At 46.4% G+C, this 20,183-nt stretch overlaps 1 protein-coding gene across 1 annotated transcript in view; it reads right to left on the reverse strand.

Annotated features, from left to right (window-relative positions):
• Positions 1-319: 319 nt before the first annotated feature.
• STAT1 (signal transducer and activator of transcription 1) overlaps positions 320-20,183 on the reverse strand; it is a 52,198-nt gene continuing 32,334 nt past the window's right edge. The window contains exons 18-25 of the mRNA XM_004601228.2: positions 18,973-19,108; positions 17,051-17,100; positions 16,207-16,301; positions 15,056-15,201; positions 10,471-10,656; positions 8,721-8,796; positions 7,798-7,897; positions 320-1,511 (exon numbers count right to left, since the gene is read on the reverse strand). Coding sequence (XP_004601285.2) covers positions 1,497-1,511; positions 7,798-7,897; positions 8,721-8,796; positions 10,471-10,656; positions 15,056-15,201; positions 16,207-16,301; positions 17,051-17,100; positions 18,973-19,108 — 804 coding nt within the window. The 3' untranslated portion in view covers positions 320-1,496. The remainder of the gene's footprint in view (positions 1,512-7,797; positions 7,898-8,720; positions 8,797-10,470; positions 10,657-15,055; positions 15,202-16,206; positions 16,302-17,050; positions 17,101-18,972; positions 19,109-20,183) is intronic.

The following is a 20,183-nucleotide window of genomic DNA, read 5'->3' on the forward strand; positions in this document are numbered from 1 at the left end:
TACAAAGTCAGTGTGAATCCAGTCAGGCTCATACCAACTGATGTGAAAACTGAGCAGAGGCTTTAACGGGTTCAGCACCAAGGAAGTGCCCCAGGCATGTCCAATTATATTTAACACAATATACAGACATATATATGTACACACACATATATGTATATATATATATGCTTAAAATAGACTTCAAGAAAACATTGTCCCCCATCAAAGAAAAACAATGCACTTTTATAATAATATAATTGTGGTAAGGGATAGTCAAAAAGTAAGACACAGATACACAACAGTGTGTGGAAATTATATGGAAGAATCTTTCAAACATGTCTCCCTAAACCACTTTTTAATGTGTCAGAAGGTAAGTAACACAATACACTTCACAAAAAGCAGTCAGAACGAGGTCTAGAAAAAGCACAACAGAGATAAATAGCCCATTTGCATGTGTATTTGTCAGAGAACCACATTAGTGAAAAATATGTAATTCACAATGCAGTTACACAAGTGTTCAAATTATTTGTCATATTCAAGTTAAATGATCTGTCAGGGAACTTTTTTCTAAATTATTAAACTTTCTGAACAACTGAATACTAGCTAATGACTATAAGACGAATTAACAAGAAGAAACAAATTTGACTGTCCACATCCATGGATAATTTTAACATCTGGGAAAATAATTCGATTTGCTTCCAGAGATACTGTTAACACAATCTGGATCTCTTGGTGGAACTATGAAGATAATTTCATTTACAGGTGACCATGTAGAAGATAAATACAATGTTATTTACCCCTGGATATTCAAGTTTAAACAGAAAGCACTAGTCATATATTTGGAAGTACACTTACTTCCTTCTCTCGATATGAACCAGTATCCTAAAGCTACTATAAACACACAGCCTTTTTCTTCCTAGAAATACAGAATTTTCCTTTTGTTTAAAATGGGAAGATGTAATAAAATAAGCCAAATTTTATCAGCTTCCCAGAAACGGAACAGCTCCATTTGATAGAAGGGTGCTATAAAGTCAGTTTAGTTCTGAACTCTTTCGTTGATGGACCACTGGGAAGCTTTTAGCCACACATAAAGCAGAGAGAGAACAAGAAATCTCCTGAGCAGAAATGTGTCATTCTTACATCAAAAAGTTCCCTAAATAACCATGTGACCTATCCAACCACCTTTAACAGGTAGGCACTAGCTTCTGCTCAGCATTTTCTAGATGCTTCTAAACTCCCACCTCCCAAAGCTCTCTCACTAGAATTCTTATGCTTTGGGTACTCACAAAACCCACACTGTGGAGAAGGCTTCCCACTTTTACCTTGAAATGAGATGTGTGAAGCCTTTCAGGGTTTCTGAATTAGGGGGAAATCCACTCGCTATCACAGCTTGCAGCAAATTTGTTGACATTTCTTTCATTTCCCTAGAAACACAGGATGTGAAGGAACAGAGTAGCAGGAAATCACAAATGGGAACAGGGGAAATCTGGCCCGAGAAGATGAGGAAAATTCCTGGTCTAGACTTCATTTATCTGTAAAAAGATAAAATGCAGGTAAGCGGATTACATAGATTGCATGGCACGCAGACTCACTAGTGAATGTTTCTGCTCTGCACCAGAGCAGCAGCAGAAAATAACCATCATGGACTCAGGGGGCCATCGGCACGTGCTGGCCTTTCCCTGGGCTAGTGGAGGCCTTTCCTGTCCCCTAAGCCGATGGATTAAGGCTCTGCAGCCTGCAGGCAGAGATCTGTGAGTTCATCCAGGCTTAGGCTGCATAAAGCTTTTTGCTATTAAGCAACATGGCAAATGTGCTCACGCAAACAAGGGTGAGGCAATGCCAAGCTATTCCAGAGAAGAGAGGGGTGGGGATGTGGGGAGATGCACTGCCTGAAAGGTCACCTGGTCAGAATAATAGCGAACGTGATTCAGGTACAGGTAGAGAGTAGATTCATCCAGAACCCCATCATACCCTCCCCTGGCCCAACCACCTGGAATGCGGCAGCCTGAAGGCAGTGAATGACTCATCCAAAGAGCAACAGACTGCCCCAATCTGTCGCCCTACAGACTGAGCTTTCCCCTCAAATCAGAGGCTCTCAACCGGGGATGACATTGGTCCCCCCAAATGTCCGGAGACCTGACTGTGGGGGTACCTACGCTCCTGGCAGCTAGTGGGCTAAAGCTGGGTAAGCTGCTGAAAAACCTCCATACACAGGCTTGGAGGTTTCAGAACAGAAGACGATGCGCCTCGCCAAAGCAATAGAAACTCAGTAGACTCAAAACTTCTTGAAAATTGAGTGGGTTTTTTTTGTTGTTGTTGTTGTTTTTTGTTTTTTCAGTACCAGGTAATCAATCGTGGGTGGTTACCTCCTGGGCTGTTAGGAAAAGCATTTTGCATTAAAAAGCACAAGGAAAGTTTTGTTCTCTTTCAACCTATCTCAGTAAGCACTTGCTTAAGGACCTGGTTTGAATCCCAGCACCAAATACAGTCCCCCAAGCACACCAAGCATGACCCCTGAGCACAGAGCCAGGGGTACCCCTGAGCACCTCTGGGTGTGGTTCCCATCACCCACACGGGCAGTCAGCATGGCAGGCTTTGAAAAGAGAGGAGAGCAAGTGACTGACGTGTGTGAGAGAAAGACACACAGAGAGAGGGAGATGGAAGGAGGGGGAAGGGAAAAGTAAGGACAGGCGGGGGCTGAGCCAGACTGAAACAGACCTGGATTCAAATCTTGACCCTGTCCCTTGGTTGTGTGGCCACAGCATAGTAATCAACTTCTCTAAACTCCCAGGTCCTCACCTATTCAGAAGAACTCGTCTCCGTAAACAGATTTGTAGAAAGAATTAAATTAGTATATACAAAAATGCCTGAGATGAATAAAAGAGCACAAATAAATGTCCCTTTTACTAGTTCCAATTTTCACTCAAGGCCTCTCAGAGTAGACTGGTTCTCGTGTAGTCACAGAGGAAAAATTTATGAGACAAGAAATCCAGACTAAACAAATACTCAGGTTGTGTTGCAGAAGACACAGGTGCTTTGTGTCTTTCCTGGGTAATTTCCTCAGGAGCCCAAGGTTCCTCCTGCTGCTGGGACCGGCCTCGGCCCAGCGCTGCCCTGGGACAGAGCTGCGGACACTGGCTAGCTCTGCGCCTTTCTTTCATTTCAGTGCACAGGCCCTTATTCCAAGAGCTGGTACGGAATGGAAATCATGACCAAGGCTGAGGATAAATAAACAAGTTGGAATAGATGAGGTCAAATCCACCAATCTGGTGGATTTGAGACTAATCCCAAAGCCTAACTCTTTTGCCTAACCAAGACTGTGCCCATATTATAACTTCTTTTAGCGCTCGTAGTCTGCTGCAGTCTGATGTAAAGAGGAGGCTCTGTGTGCAGGAGCGCGTGTGTGCATGTGCGCAGGCGTGCGTGCGTGTGTGTGTGTGTGTGTGTGTGTGTGTGTGTGTGTGTGTTGTAGAAAAGTCAGTGATTTTTTGTTTTTGTTTTGGGGGTAGGAGGCTGGGGCCACACCCAGCGTTGTTAAGGACTCGTTACAGGCTCTGCGCTAAGGGATCACTCCTGGGGTACCAGGGGTCCTTATGGGGTACTATGGAGCAAGGTGGCGTCAGCTATGTGCAAGCCTTAAACACTGGATTATCTTTCATGTTCCTTTAATGTATCTTTTTGGTTTTGTTTTTCTTTGTGACTTTTTGTGTAGTGAAGAGTTGTGTCTATGATCATACTTGAAAAGTATGACCAGATGAAAATTCTTTCATAAGCTAACCATCTTTTAATTAATACACATATATGACAAAAGATGCATTTAAAATTAAATGGGCAGGGGGATTTATGGATGACTTTACAAATGTTTTGGAAACAAACAGCTGGCGATGTATATGGGAAAACTCCCCAAACTAAATTCTATCTCATATTTGTAAAAAAATATAACTTCTTATGAGGCAAAAATTTTTTTTTTTTTTGCTTTTTGGGTTACACCCGGCAATGCACAGGGGCCACTCCTGGCTCTGCACTCAGGAACCACTCCTGGCGGTGCTCAGGGGACCATATGGGATGCTGGGATTTGAACCGGGTTGGCCTCGTGCAAGGCAAACGCCCTACCCGCTATGCTATCACTCCAGCCCCAAGGCAAAAATATTTTTTAAAGCAACTCAAAAGATTTAATAAAACTTCAAGATTCATGTGATAAATGACCAAGATTAGTTTTGTTAAGAGTTTTTGCCTTTCCTAAAAGGCAAAATCTTGGCTCTCATGGAAATATAAAATGAAAACAAATATTGCTTTTAACTCATTAGCAGTAAATACAATAATAAAATCACCCCCAGAGTATTGAAGAGACAATATTTTCACAAAGTCGAAACAAAATTAATCTGAGCATCAATATAGAGACAAAATGAGGTTGTAAGCTTACTTTTTAGGTTATCTATCTTTTTTTTTTGTTTTGCTTTGTTTGGGGACTCTACCGGGCAGTGGTCAGGGGTTACTCCTGGCTCTGCACTCAGGAATCACTCCTGGTGGGGGTCCCGGGGACCTCATGAGGAGCCGAGGATTGAAGCTGGGTCGGAAACATGCAAGGCAAATGCCCTACCTGCTGTGCTCTCTCTCCAGCACCCCCATCGTTAGTTTTTCTACGGGAGAAAAATTACTTGTATCTCTACAAAGAAGGAAGCTGTCACTGTCACTGTCATCCCGTTGCTCATCGATTTGCTCGAGCGGGCACCAGTAACGTCTCTCATTGTGAGACTTATTGTTACTGTTTTTGGCATATCCAATACACAGGGTAGCTTGCCAGGCTCTGACACATGGGCTCGATACTCTTGGTAGCTTGCAGGGCTCTCTGAGAGGGGCGGAGGAATCGAACTCAGGTCGGCCGCGTGAAAGGGGAACACCCAACCGCTGTGCTATTGCTCCAACCCAAAGAAGGAATCGTAAGTTAGAATATTATCCTTACTATATCTGGAGTCTCCTGTCAGTCATGCTGATGAGTGGGACTACGTAGAATCCTTACATAAGACAAGGGCAATGTTTTTTTTTCCCCCATAAGGGTTTTTTGGGCTACACATGGCTGTGCTTCTGGCTCTACCCTTCGGGGTCACTTTAGGAAATGCTCTGGGGACCATATGTGGTTGTCAGCAATCAAATCCTTTTTGGCTGTGTGCATGACAAGTGCTTTAATCCCTGAACTCTCTCTCCAGCCTGACATCAGTACTTTTGTTTTGTCTGTCCATGGCCAGATAGTGTTTCAGCCCTCATAAGTCATAATGTCTTTGTTGTCACGACTTAACTCAGCCATCAGCATGAAAGTTAGTCGTGGAACAAATAATTTTCAATACTGAAAGAGCATACTAGGAGCTCGAGAGATAGTACAGCAGATGGGGTGCTTGTTTTGCACAAGCCCAACCTGGGTTCAATCCCAGGTACACCATATGGTCCCTTGATCCCTGCCAGGGATGATCCCTGAACACAAAGCCTGCAGTAAGCCCTGAGCACTGCTGATAAAGAAGCATACTAGAGCGATGCACCAAAAAGTCCTATTTATACAGAGGGTCTGAGCTGATGCACAGGCAGGAGTTTAGAGCACCCCATAACAGATCATTCTTGGGTGTCCTTTGTCCCTTTAGGATATTGAACCTTTTCACCTCATTCCTATAAACTTGTTATGTGTTTTACACATGCGCATGAGGACAGAGAATAGGTTTCCTTATTCTAGTCATCAAATGAACAAAATCATCTAGAAAGGGAGAGGCATCCAAAGGCCACAAACCTACTTCCTGGCTACTGTGTAGACTGCACTCACAGCACATTCTAAAAGCACCAAGCAGGCTCACAGTGCTTGCACAGATGGGGGAATTCATCCATCTTATTTTTCCAAGGTCATGGGGACTAATGGTGATGACAGAGTTAGACCTCCCATTTCCCAATTCCAAACACTGGCCTGTCACCCCAAAGCCACACTGTCTTTTCAATAACAAAGCAGAATGAAACATACTCAAGTCTAAAGCAAATAGCGTGTCTCAGGAGCATGTTTTGAATGACGCAGGGACAAGCTTTTTGTGGAAAGCCTTCCAAGACAGTGGCTGGGAGATGCCCTTAAGGCACCCATTGGGTTCAAATATTCTTCTCTGTTGTTTTTGGGCCACACCCACTGATGCTCAAGGCTTATTCCTGACCCTGTGTTCAGTAATCACTTAGTGGGCTGGGGGACCACATGGGGTGGCAAGGATTGAACCTGAGTTGGCTGAGGGCAAGGCAAGTGCCATACTCACTGTGCTGGCCTACCCTCTGTATTATCACTCTGTCTGGGTTCAAATAGTCTTTCCACCATTTGCTAATAGCTTGATTGTAAGTCAAATCATGTCATTTGGGGAAAAAGATCTCTTCCAGATCTATAAAAGTGGGAAAGTCAATAATACCTAGCTGAGAAGGGTGCTGGAAAGTCCGAGCAAGCTATTACCTTGTGACATTCCTGGTGCCCAGCAAGCATTTCCGAAGTGCCACCAAATACGGGGGTAATGATTATCATGCTGACACAGGGCCACTTGCTCAGAAATAACAAAGGCAGTGTGCAACAGCCTTACTCTATTTTGAAGCTCACATGATCTGAACAGCCCTTTCCAGTTAGCTGTAACTGTGCCAAGTTTATGAGGCAAGTCTGTCTAGCCGGGAGCTACTAACTGTGGACAACTTTGTGGTCACGTATACACCTATGAAAGGTTCATTTCACATGCGCCACATACAGAACTATTTTGCTATTACCAGTCTAAGCTCTTTCCTAACTGACTTATCTCTGACATCACATTCAGAAAGGAGTAAGAAGTGTTTCTAAAGATGCCAATCCATGCTGTGAGGAAATAGGGTGAAGAATATCTTCATACACCAGAGACTTGAAACTCAGCAGGTTGTAACTCCTGCCATCGAAGCATCTTCCTGAGCACAGGAATGTCCTTCCCTCTCTGCCCATCCCTCTCCCCTTCCTTCCCCTTCCCCTGCCTCCCCTTCCCCACCCCTCCCCACCTTCCCTCCCCCTCCTCCCTCATCACTGGCTCACTGTCTGTGCCAGACTATAGGCACATGGTGAAGAAAGGCCAGTTATGACTCAGAGACTTTTTTTTTTCCAAAAAAGCATTCAACAAAATTATAAAATGTAACTGGAATAGCTTTGTATAGAAAAGAGCTTAAAATCAGATGACTTCAGGGGAAAAAATAGAAGCAACCAAAAGAGAACACATTTAACACGAAGGATTTCTGACTAATAGGCAGACAAGACTATCTGACATACCTACCCAAACCATTCTCCCAAAGGAAGGTTCCTCATCCTCATGGGATCAGCCTGTCACAGCTCCGGGTGCGGGTACCAGCGGTACAAATCCATTCACACACAGAAAAGCAGAGCCATTGACTCGCTGCCGCTGGCTGACAGCATGTAATTATTGTAACTACTCGGGAACATGAGCCCTTTTCCCTTCCTAAAAATAACATTTCTTCATCCAGACACGGTGCTGAAATAACAGGGCAAAGGGAAGCATTTTCCAAGTGGAGAAATCTGAATTCCTTAACAGACAGACAATGGATGCACTATTCCTTGATATAACAAGCAACTTCAAAGGCAGAGTGGGCAGGAGTGGTTGTGTGTGTGGTGGTGGTGGTGGTGGGGGGAGTATTTGAAATAGCAGGAACACAAATCATCACAGGCTCCACTCAAGCCCCTTGCCCTGTCTCTCCAGACCTGTGGTCTGACCTGACGCTCACCCAGCCTCAGCGGACACTCAGCAGAGCGGGAACAACGCACCCCCTCCTCGCACTCACCATGTCAAACTCCACTCTGCCCACCATCCGGGACACCTCGTCAAAGTCCTCAGGAGACATCGGGAGAAGGTTGTCCGTGTTTTGAAGCCGAGAAGGGTGACTGAAATGAGGAGAAAGGAAAGGAGGCGTCAGCCACTGGATCCCACAAGCCAGGGTGCAGACTGGGACCCGAAGTGGCACGGTCAGCTCTCACCACCGATCCAAATGGGTATGTGTAAGATACCCGGGAAAAGTACAGGTCCCGGGAGGTTCCAGAGGTTCCTTTGAGTCCCCAGCCCAGTCCCTTCGAAACAGACTCCAGACACCTGAAGAGGGAGGCCCCAGGACCCTGTGTCTCTTCTGCCTGGGTGGAGGGGTAGCCTTGGGTGACCAGGCCTCGGGGCATACCCCTGACCAGGAGCACCACAGGAACCTGGGGAGTCCCTCCCTCATCCCTACCTTGAGGTTTGTATGCAGAAAAAGCTGCTCCAGAGTGGTTTTACATGAAGGCTACATCCATTCACCCCAAGACACTGCTGCAGGCCAAATAACTGACAATGACTTTTCCAATTTTTTTTCTACCTTTTATGAAATGAAACAACAAAATAAAAGCAAGCAGAAAAAAATGTATCTCCATCATTATTTTGGCCTTGTCTCCATTGAAAAGAACTATTTGCCCACTCTGATCAATTTTTTGTTCATTTTATTTACACTTTTTCAAAGTATCAACTTGGGGAGAACTTATATACCTTAAATACAACTCTGGGGGACTTGGGGGGTTTGGGGAGGGGTTCTTTCTTATAAAGGCAATAAAACGCCTTTTCAACAAGTTCCACTGGGATGGCAGCAATGACAATGGACAAGGAACATATGAGACTCTTCCACAGCCTGGGGCAGGCTGGCATGAGGAGTTTTACACATGGCACTCTTCTGTGTTCACTTACACTTCAGACACAGAAATCAATTCGGTCTTGATATATCCTGTTCCTTTGGGGCCATCGAGTTCCATTGGTTCCGGGGCTAAAAGCAAACACATTGTGTACTCTTAGCAGAAATGAACACAACCACACTTTTCTCTTTAACCCACATTTAAAGTTCTCCTTAACAGCCACGTGAGAAGTTTTGTCAGATTCCAGAGTTCTAAGCTCCCTGCGTGGGCCACCTGAAACTCTCGTGGGAGGTAGAGAAACAACTGGAAGAAAAGGTTCAGAAGTCAAGCTGAGAGGCTTCAACTTCTCAGAAACCAGACACCCCCTTGTGCAAGTGTTTTCTGCTCCAGTGGTCCTTGCTGGGTGGTGCAGTACACACAGCCGTTGAGGCCAGCCGGAAGAACTTTCTCCCCAAAGTATCTGTGCTAAGACTGAGATTTCTGACCCTGAATTGTGGGTGCCAGTGTGCTCTGAATCACCCTGTTCAGTTAAACTCAGCTCTTTCAAATGTAGTCAGGAGGAAGGAGGTACAGGAGATGGGATTCTAATCTAGGCCTGCTCTTCACGAGAATTTCTCAGGACAGTGTGATCCAAGCATTAAATGGGTCACTTCTCTTGGGTATCAGTTTCCTCAATTTGGGGAAGAAGGGTAGGGACACACCTGGTGGTGTTTAACAGCTACTCCTTGGTGGCTGAGGGTACCATGTGGTACCAGGGGTGGAACCTGGGGCTCCTGCAGGCAAAACATGCACCCTCTCTCTGCCTCTGTTTCTTCATTTTAACACTGACAGACTGGCAAAACTCAGTTGGCCAGAGTGGTCCCATCTTTTCCCCTTCCCACGTGAAAAAGAGAACACAAGACCAGTAGTGGGCTCTTAAAAAAACCCACCCTTTGGGGGTTGGAGCAATAGCACAGCGGGTAGGGCTTTGCCTTGCACGTGGCCGACCCGGGTTCGATTCCCAGCATCCCATATGGTCCCCTGAGCACCACCAGGAGTAATTCCTGAGTGCAGAGCCAGGAGCCAGGAGTAACCCCTGTGCATCGCCAGGTGTGACCCAAAAAGCAAAAAACAAACAAACAAACAAACAAAAAACCCACCCTTTTAATTTCATCCCCCAAATAAGAAAAGATTTTACTACATGTGTCACAATCAAAAGAATGCACTATTTCAAACTTCTCTGTATTTACCCCATTTTGGAAGGCCCACTTAAAAAAAAAAAAAAGAACAAACATTTGGTGTGGAAGGAGGGAATGTCTGGGCCACACGTGGAGGTGCACAGGGCTTACTCCAGTCTCTCTAGTGAGGGATCATTCCTGTCAGTGCGCAGGGAACCGTATGTGATGCTCCGGACAGAATCCAGGATTGCTATATGCAAGACAAGTGCCCTACCCACTGTTCTATCTCTTGGGCCAGGAACGATTTCTTTTTCAAATAATAATAATAAAAAAAGCAACAGGCTAATAACTTCCTAGAGAAAGAAGAACGAGCAAGGAAAGTGGAAAGCACGTAAGTAGGGATGCTTGCAGACCTAACTACCAGTTCATCTCAACAAGAAATGTACTTTGTTGTTTGGGGGCCACAATCAAAAAAAAAATTCATAGAGGGAAATTAAGCTGGGACCTGTGCCCACAAGGGGCAGGTGTGAGACTGTCTCTGCTTCTGGGAAATCTCTGACTGATGACAGTGCCGAGACTCCAATTTTTCAAAGCAACCGAGCTGTGCCCCATCCGCCTGGACAGTGACTGTTTGCTCTCCCCACTTACCTTCCTTTGGCCTGGAGTAGTACTTCCCAAAGGCATGGTCTTTATCAATGTTTGGGTACAGATACTTCAGAGGATTCTCTGGGATATTTTCAGCAGCCATGACTTTGTAATTGCGGATAATATCAGGGAAAGTAACAGCAGAAAGTTCTTTCTTCGTGTAGGGTTCAACGGCATGGAAGTAAGGTTCTGCAAAGAAGAGCAGCAAAGTGAGTCCCAGGCGACCGCCAGCACCGCCAAGACTGCAGATCTGAGGGGACTGGTAAGAACGAGTCACATTGAGGACATGCACACAGCTGTGCCACATTTTCTCTAGCAGCTCTGAAGGCGCCCCCCCCCCCCCCCAACAGGCGTAGTCCCGGTGGTCTCTGGCACCTCACGGTCCAAGAAGCACCACATCCATGGGCCCCAGCATCAACTGAATGGCCTTGGCGGGGGTCAGGAATCTCCTGGGCACTGCTTGGGACACCACACCCATTAAAAATACAAAAAAAAAAAATCACAAACAAAAACCAAAAAAACCCAAAATACCCACCCACCCAGGAACACTAGAGGCTGTGATCAGCTGCAGTAATACTGCACTGGCCACTTATTTGTTTAGCTTTGTAAATCTTGTCAACAGAGTTTACCCACCACTGTGAAAAACCCTGCCTCTTCAATGATGTGCTAACCACAGGCAGATAAATGATCACTCACACTGGGCTGTGGATGCCCGAGATGAACACTGAGTTACTGTAAGGCAAAGTATTCAGCTTTTAAAAGAAATATTAAATATAATTGTTGTTGCTGTTTTGAAGATACACCCAGCCCTGTTCAGGGCTTACCTCTAGCTCTATGGTAAGGGATCATTCCTGACAGTGCTCAGGGGACCATATGGGGTTCCAGGGATCAAACCTGAGTGGGCTGCATGCAAGGAAAAAAAGAAAAAAAAAACCCCTGTACTATTAATTTTTTTTTTCTTTTTGGGTCACACCTGGCGATGCACAGGGGTTACTCCTGGCTCATGCACTCAGGAATTACTCCTGGCGGTGCTTGGGGGACCATATGGGATGCTGGGAATCAACCCGGGTTGGCTGCATGCAAGGCAAACGCCATACCCACAGTGCTCTATCTCCAGACCCTGTACTATTAAATTTTTAATGGAAAATAAAAGATACTTCAGAGTTTTCCAAGACAAAAAAAAAGGTCCTATTTTCTACGTTTTCCTCAAATCCATCCTGTAATGAACCAGATTAATTCATTTCTGCTAATTCCCAGATGTAATTTAAATCCCACTTTTTTTTTTTTTTTTTTTTGGTCTTAGGGCTCAGGGCTTACTCCTAGCTCTGCACTCAGGCATCACTCCTGGCGGGCTCAGGAGACCATATGTGGTGCCATGGAGGGACCCTGGGTCAGGCGAGTGAGGCAAGCACCCTACCCACTGTGCAATCACTCGGGCCTTCAAATCCCACTTCTTAAGAGGTCCAGTTCATGGCTGGACGCAAAAACTCCAGCTCCCCTATGTGGCACCTGAAAATGAGGAAGCTGCTGCTGCTAGAACTTTCAGCGGCCAAGTAGTTTCTTCTCCTTTGCCTGGTCTGCCAGCCCCATCGGCAGCCTATCCAGGCAAATCCCAGTGCTCCAGTTTTTGTTCTTTGTTGTTGCTATTTTATTATTTATTTTTGCTTTTTGGGTCACACCAGGCGATGCACAGGGGTTACTCCTGGCTCTGCACTCAGGAATTTCTCCTGGCCATGCTCGGGAGACCATATGGGATGCTGGGAATCGAACCTGGGTCGGCCACGTGCAAGGAAAATGCTCTACCTGCTGTGCTATCACTCCAGCCCCATTATTTTTAAATTCTTATAAAGTTGTTCACGATGGTTTGTTATATTTCATATTCCAACACCAATCCCACCAATATTGCACCTTCCCACTACTATTATTTCCAATTCTCCCAACCACCACCCAAGCCTGCTTTAATGTGCTCCAGTTTGTTTTTTTTTAATCTGGAGACAACTACCAGCAGAGGGAAATGGTCTGTCCTGCTTCATCTTTGCACTAAAAGAGCCTGTTCACTGAAGGGGCTGTGGATGCGGCTTGAGCAGGCAGAGCAGACTCTGAGCCTGTGCATGACCCTCAGCTGGATCCCCAACACCGCATGGCTCTGACCCCTGAGTGGCCCCCGTACTACAACAAAAAATTAAAGAGGGGATTGGGGGATATTCGCTCAGTGGTAGATCATTTGTCATGCATGCGAGGCCCTGGATTCCCGTCCATGGCAGCAGCAACAAGAACTGCATCAGGGCAAGGGTGACTGTACAGTGGTGAGGGAAGATGCGCCAGCCCGCCCGAGCTGGACACTTGACCTCCCAGCACTCTAGGGTGACCCTGGCAGCCCCTGGGCCACAGAGCGGAGCAGCTCCACATCCTCAGGTCCCAGCACTGAACCTCCAGCCCAGGGGACAGCAGGCTGCCAGGAGGTCCCCCCCCAAAAACGAACAGACTAAAATTAGTAAATAATAATAAAGATGAAAGGGTAAAAGCCACAGGAACTAATCAATATTTTTCTCCACTTCTTCCAACAGAGGAAACAATAAACAGCAGTGGAAAGTCACCAGCTTCTCTTTTTATCATTTTTCTTATCTCTGAGGCTCCACCTGATCCTCCCCAAAAGCTCTTTTTTACAATGCCAAGGTTTTGGGGTGTTGTTTTAGCTACAGGTTCTCTCAGTTCATTAGACACCCCAACGGATCAGAAAGGCAGATTTGCAATATTTATTATTTTTTTTGTCTTTCTTTTTAATTTTTTTCTGCTTTTCTTTTGTGGGGGGCACTCTGGGCAGTGCTCAGGGCTCATTGCTGGCTCTGCTACTCAGGGATCACACCTGGTGAACTCAGGGGATCATATAGGGTGCTACGGAATGAACCTGGGTGGGCCATATGCAAAGCAAGCACACTATATGCGGTACTATGACTGAGCACCCAACCACAGTCACATTTGAAGGGACAGCGGAGGGCTGCATCCTGTGCCCTCAGGGACCCCTTGGATGTTCCCACCCCACATGTACTCCCTTGTGGATCATTCGTGGGAGCCTGCACTAAGGGGACCTCCCCAAGTCGTGGCCAGTCACACATCTCTCATCACTCACGGACAGATTACAAGCCTGTCAGGGCTAGCCTGTTCCTCCGACCACTATGCCAGAGAAAAACCCAGGTCTTTCCCATGCCAAGTGGGCTCCTGCCCCTTGGACAATCGCCTCAAACTTATGGGTTTTCCTTTTAAAAAACATCATCTCCTTGGGGGCTGGAGAATTAACACAGCGGGTAGGGCATTTGCTTTGCATGCGGTCGACCCGGGTTCGATTCCCAGCATCCCATATGGTCGGTCCCCTGAGCACCGCCCGGAGTAATTCCTGAGTGCAGATCCAGGAGTGACCCCTTTGCATCGTCCGGTGTGACCCAAAAAGCAAAAAAAAAAAAAAAAAAAAAAAATCAAAACATCATCTCTACAGCATGTTCCAGGCGGTAGTCACGATATTCAAGGGGCCATAGAGAGTCGACCTGGGCACTTCCATCCATGGGAGGGTATGTGTAGGACCCAAATTTTTATGTCAGAACTTTTTTTTTTTTTACAGCTACAAAGCTTTTATGTTTGAGTTTCAGTCATACAATGATCAAATACCCATCCCTTCAGCAGTGTACATTTTCCACCACCGATGTCCCCAGTCCCTCCCCCCACCCCATCCCATCCCTCTCCCTGCCTTTATGGCAGACAATTTCCTTCTTTCTCTCTAATTTGGGGCATTATGGTTTGCAATAGATACTGAGAGGCCATTATGTTTGGTCCTTTATACACTTTCAGCACACATCTCCCATCCCGAGCAATCCTTCCAACCATCGTTGTTCTGTCAGATACTTGTTCTCTATTGGAGTACTGTATTTCATGGCTTAATTACCACAGATCCACAGATTTTAGGACAAATTGTTTTGCAAAAAAAAAAAAGAAATTTTGTGTCAGGACCAGAGAGACAATACAGGAGGAAAGGCACTTGAACTACTGGTGGCTGCATCAGCTGCCACCCTAGTTTGATCCCCAGCAAAACATAAAATCTCCTGAGCACCTCTAGGGGTCACTCCCCAGCACAGAACCAAAAAACAAACCCCAGCACTGCTAGGTGAGGCCTAACAGCCCCAAACCTTTCCCTGCTCAAAAAAAAAAAAAGGTTTGTGACCATCATATAAAGCTTTTAACTAGAATGAGCTGGCATTTAAAAAAAAAAACTTATCATATAGGATCCAGAACAACAGAACAACATGTAGAGTGCTTGCTTTGCAGGCAAATGACGTGGGTTTGATCCCCAGCATCCCATAGGGCGCCCTGAGCCCTGCCAAGAGTGATTCTTGAGGGCAGAGCCAGTTCTAAACTCATCTGGATGTGCTCCCTAAAGAACAAACCCAAACACACAACAACGACTTCTGACTCAACTTTCTTTGGTGCAATATGGGGGTTGCACGGACTACTTGAGTATTTGAGTATGTGTTAAAACTTTGCCGGGATGAGGGACTCACTCACTCGGTGTGAACAGGTATTTGGGGTCTGGGCTTACCGCCTCCGTTCTGCGAACGCTCCACCCAGGTGAAGGTGATGGCCCCTTCCCGGCAGCTCTCGCTGAAGCGCAGCAGGAAGGTCCCGGGCTGCTGGTCCTTGAGCAGAGCACGCTCGCCCTCCTTGCTGATAAAGCCCACGATACACCTGCCCGGAGAGAGCAATCAGGAGTCCTCTGAGGCACTTACGGTTCGGATCTCTACGTGAACTGATACATCAGAATGGCCGCAACACGGTGAGGAGAACGGAAGATTAAAATGTCCGGATGGGAGTGTGGGGAGGGGATATATGGGAAGACTCGGGGAGGGAAGTTGACACGGGTGGTGGGATTGGTGCTGACATATTTAATGCCTAAAACTCAACTATTAATAACTTCGTAAATCACAGTTCTTTAATTAAATTCTTAAGCTCCCCGTGGCATATTCGATATGCCAAAAACAGTAACAACAAGTCTCCACAGTGGAGATGTTACTGGTGCCCGCTTGAGCAAATCGATGAACAATGGAACAACAGTGCTACATTTTAAAAAATGTCCAGACTCCTTTAGATGCTTTGAAATCTCTTTCAGAGATGCTTACAAAGGCATTGCACTAAGACACATTTCACTAAGTCAACAAAATCACTAACACAGTGCCAGCAGGCTTCAACAGATGATCAATAAATACCGTGTAAGTAACTAAACTCTTTGTTTCCACTTGTTGACTTTAAAGGCCATGAAATGTCTAAATTTATGCATCTTCTACAGTGGAGTGGGAGACCCAGTCAATAGTTTTATTGTGGAGCATCCTAGTTGAATTAGCAACTGGCCCTGTGACTAAGAAACAATTTTCAAAGTGAAAAAGGTTTGATCTTTTTTCCTTGGGAGGGCTCAAGAAATCCTGGTAAAATGAATAGAATAAATCATCATGGCACTTCAGGTTTTCTTTGGTGGGAGGAGGTGGTTTCCTTTTCTAATTTATCTCTGAAGATAGGGATGCTGTGAAAAATGTAGCCTTCAAAGGTTCCACAGTCAATAGGGACAGTCTGGAAGGACACTACTTTGTGCGATGGACTCGTCAACGAAATTCAGATCAGACTTGGCTCGGCCTCCTGGTGAGGGAGTATGCGCTCAAGCCATATTAAAAAAAAAAATAGATCCAGAAGAGCCTTTACCCATCATTCCAGAGCGAGAGCAGGTGCTTCTTAATGAGTTCAAGGATGCTTTCGATCCAAAGCCAGAAAGAAAAGTTTTTATCATTGATGTTTTCCTGCGAGAACACAAAGATGCCCATTAGGAATGAAGAAATCCAAGAGAATAATGTACCACACCTCCCTTGACCGACAGATCTGAATTTACACAGAGCCCTCAGCTACCAGAGGGAGACGGCCCTCGGGATGCTGCCCCCTTCCCCTCTTATCTGCGCTCCAGCACCGTGCTCCCCGTTTCCTGGGCCAGGCTCCACTTCCCTCTCCAAACAGAGGTAAAGCGGCCAGGGGATGACCTCCAGGGTGAATCATGGAACAAAAGCAGCTCTCGCCCTTGTAAACTCCAAGAGCTTGGCAATACTGTCTGGTGACCCCAGTGGGGCCACCTTCTTCCCTCCAACTGGTTCCTCTGCTTGAGCAGGCTCAGGGGAATGTGTCTGGCTGCCGCCAGGCTGTCCACCCCAACGCCCACAGCACATCATTCACAGAATGGGGCGACAATGCTGCCAGGCAAGGCGGCTGGTGGGAGCGCACGGGAGACTCATTCCGGATGTGAGAGAATGTTATCTCGCAGGCAGGCGCTTCCTGTCAGACTCACTCTCGGAGACCAACCTTCTGCGCTGAAGGAAAAGTCAACAACTTGGCCTAAGGGCTCCATGGGTGGGAGGAACATGCCAAGATACACACACACACACACACACACACACACACACACACACACACACACACACGACTGCCACAGTAGAAACAAAACCACCTCCAGGAAGGACAGTGAAAAGAACTCAGAGTGGCAAGCCCCGAGGGTACCCACCTTGCAGAACCTTGTCCACGGAATCAGACCTTCCGGGCTGGCATTAGGGCCTGCACAGAGAGAGACACACTCATTGAGGAAGCAGAAGTGGAAGCTTTGGCTGGAACAGAGATTCTTGGAGGCGATCACCAGAAGCACAGCCAAGCCCAAGAAAAGGAAGGGGGTCTGTTCACCGTCAAGGTTCCCAGAGAGATGAGTGCGGACGGTGTGCTGAGTCCCTCTTCTGCCTAGTGACCCTGCAGCTCTCCAAGAAGCTCACACTAAGATGAAGCTCATCTACGTAACTGACACTCGGCTTCCCAAGCTAATGTTGACTAGGAAGTAAGTGCTCGCCTCGGCTCTTCTCCCAAAGGTCCTGAGCTCAGGCAGGTGAATGCACCCCTCAGTCACATGAGAGAGTGCAGGAGGGGCAGCCTCGGGGCTCCCAGCTACAACCGTTATTCCAGAAAGAGAGCAGGTGCTTCTTAATGAGCCTGGGTCACCTCTCAGAGAGAACCACAAACCCTCCGGGACTTCTTCACGCTCTCCCCAAAAGAAGTGTTACTTCACTTCTTTTTCCTGCACTTCTTATCTCCTACCCTTTTCATTTTACTTACAGCCACTTCTTACGCTTTCTTTGGGATTGTGAAGGGGTGGGTGGGTTTGACTAAGCCTGGAGGTGCTCAGCGCTTTACTTCTGGCTCTGTGTTCAGGAATACCGGTGAGGCTCAAGGGACCATATGCAGTGCCAGGGACCAAATCTGCCCTACTTCTGTACTACCGACCCAGTGCTGGCCTTCGTTTCCTATCCTTTAGTACACAAGTGCCCCACTTCGAGTGGAGGCACTGTCGAGAGCTTGGGGAGATACAATTGGTGTCGGGAGTTGGCGGGGCTCAGCAATGCAGAAAGCAAACCTGGACAAAAGTTGCCTGTGCATCTTGGAAGAAAGAGTTCAAATTCAACTAGTCACTGGAGATCTGGCCTTGGGACTAGCAGGTCATTTTGATTTGCATAGTGTGGACTCAAAAGTTCGCAACGCCAAGCAGAACTGTTGGTCAAGGGCTATCTCCTGTGTGTGAATTCTATGTCCTCGTTCTGGGTCACCTGACCCAGACTCACCATGTGCTGTGTGGAGGGCAGCCCCCTCCCCACCTTACCCCAACCATGTCCAGCACAGATATCGCCTGCAAGTTTAAGAAGACATGGTCCATCTCATCGAGGAACTTACTTCAGCTGCAAATCATGTATTTCTCCTCATTCAAAAATATAAAAAGTCACATGCTCTGCTAATGTTAACATGAGATCATGGGGGAAATGACTGATCTGAATCTTCTATCAGGTTTTTCTCTTTCCAAGGTGAGGTGCAGTGCTCACTTAGTATAAGAAGCCGGTGTAGGGGATCAGTATGTAGGGCATCTGTCTTGCATGCCGCCAAACTGATTCGGTCTCCAAGTCCCGCCAGGGGTGATCCCTGAGTGCAGAGCCAGGGGTAAGCCCTGAGCACCTCTGGGTGTGGCCAAAAACCCAAAACAAAACAAAACAGATAAGTTGAAGTTGTTGCTAGATGGGCTGGAGAGATAGCAGAGTGGGTAAGGAGTCTGCCTTCCACATGGCTCACCCTGGTTCAATGCCTGGCACTGCAGAAGGTCCTCCAAGCATTGCCAGGAGTGATCCCTGAACACAGAGTGTCCCTGAACACAGAGCCAGGACTAAGTCCTGAGCCCAGCTGGGGGTGCCCTTGCCCTGCCCCTCACTTCCTCCCCACCCTCCACCCCCTCACCCCCAACACACACGTACAGAAGCTACTGCTGGAAAAACCAATAGCATTTACCACCCCACCACCTCGAGCAAATCAGAAAGCAAACAGGAAAAAGGAGCAATTTGAAATATTTTCATGAATTCCAATTTTTATGCCCGCGAAAAATTATATATATGTTCATACCCAGAAGTTTCTCTCCCAGCATGTTTAGCTGGTCCGCGTTGAGCCCTCTCTTGGTGACAGAAGAAAACTGCCAGCTGAGCACCTCTGACAGCTGAGCCCAGCGTGCACACGGAGGGTTCAGGAAGAAGGAGAGATTCTAGAGAGAAAAACACAACAACTAAGGAAGAGCCACAGGCACGAGCAAGGCACGCACGCACGGGCCAGTCTCACAGGTCACTCCTGTGCCTGCAAATACGCTCAAGTTTCCCCTAGTAGACAAAGAGCCAATTCTGATGATCACAGATTCACCTTTGTGAATTCATCTGCTCACGAAAACTGACTTGGAAACCCCAAACCCATATTTATGGCACTCACAGGTTTTCATGGGCATACACTGCACACAGCAAGGGAAAATCAGAGTGGCTGAACATTTGCAGCTGAGGCTGGACTGAGTGACACTCTCTTCTTGTGTCAGCTCTCCTGTCCACAAGGGCCCTTTTCAAAGCTTTTCAGAGTGCCATAAGCTCTGAGTGTCTGTGGCTTTTTCTTGGTGTTTACTTGGTGAGATCACTGTTTTAAAGTAGCTCAAGTGTAATGTGAAGGATGGCCTAGTGTTCTGAGTTAAAACAAAAAAAAGCCACATCAGTTTTGATCCCCAGCATCCCATATGATTCCCCCAAGCCTGCAGTGATTTCTGAGTGCAAAGCCAAGAGTCAGCTCTGAGCATAGCCGTGAAGTACCTTAAGGACAAAGTACGTGTGCTACATATGCTATGCTCAGGCAGGAGTTCAATGCTAATGAATTGACAAATACATCAGATAACTGATCTTTAGACAGAAATGCACACAGACAAGGTTATATATTGACTGGCAGAAATGCACACAGACAAGGTTATATATTGACTGGTTGACAAAAAAGGTTGGAAGCAGAGGCTTACAGGAATCTAATCTTGGAACATTCCTAGGAATAATAGTTCACTAATCACAACTGCAGTGTCCACAGTGAATTTATGAAATGTAACTACAGTGAATCATGAGACTCACTATAATTAATCAATAATGAGTATCTATCTCCACATCCAAAAATGGAGCCTGCTTCTTAAGCAGATGTATAGCTTTTAATATCTTTTTTTGTTTCATTATTTTTGTTCTCAGAAATTTTCTCTTTTTTAAAAAAGAGTAACAATACAGGACTTATTCCACATGAAGTGGTATGAAATAATTTATGACCTG

The sequence above is a fragment of the Sorex araneus genome, chromosome X (genome assembly GCF_027595985.1).
Source record: "Sorex araneus isolate mSorAra2 chromosome X, mSorAra2.pri, whole genome shotgun sequence".
Lineage (NCBI taxonomy): Eukaryota > Metazoa > Chordata > Mammalia > Eulipotyphla > Soricidae > Sorex > Sorex araneus.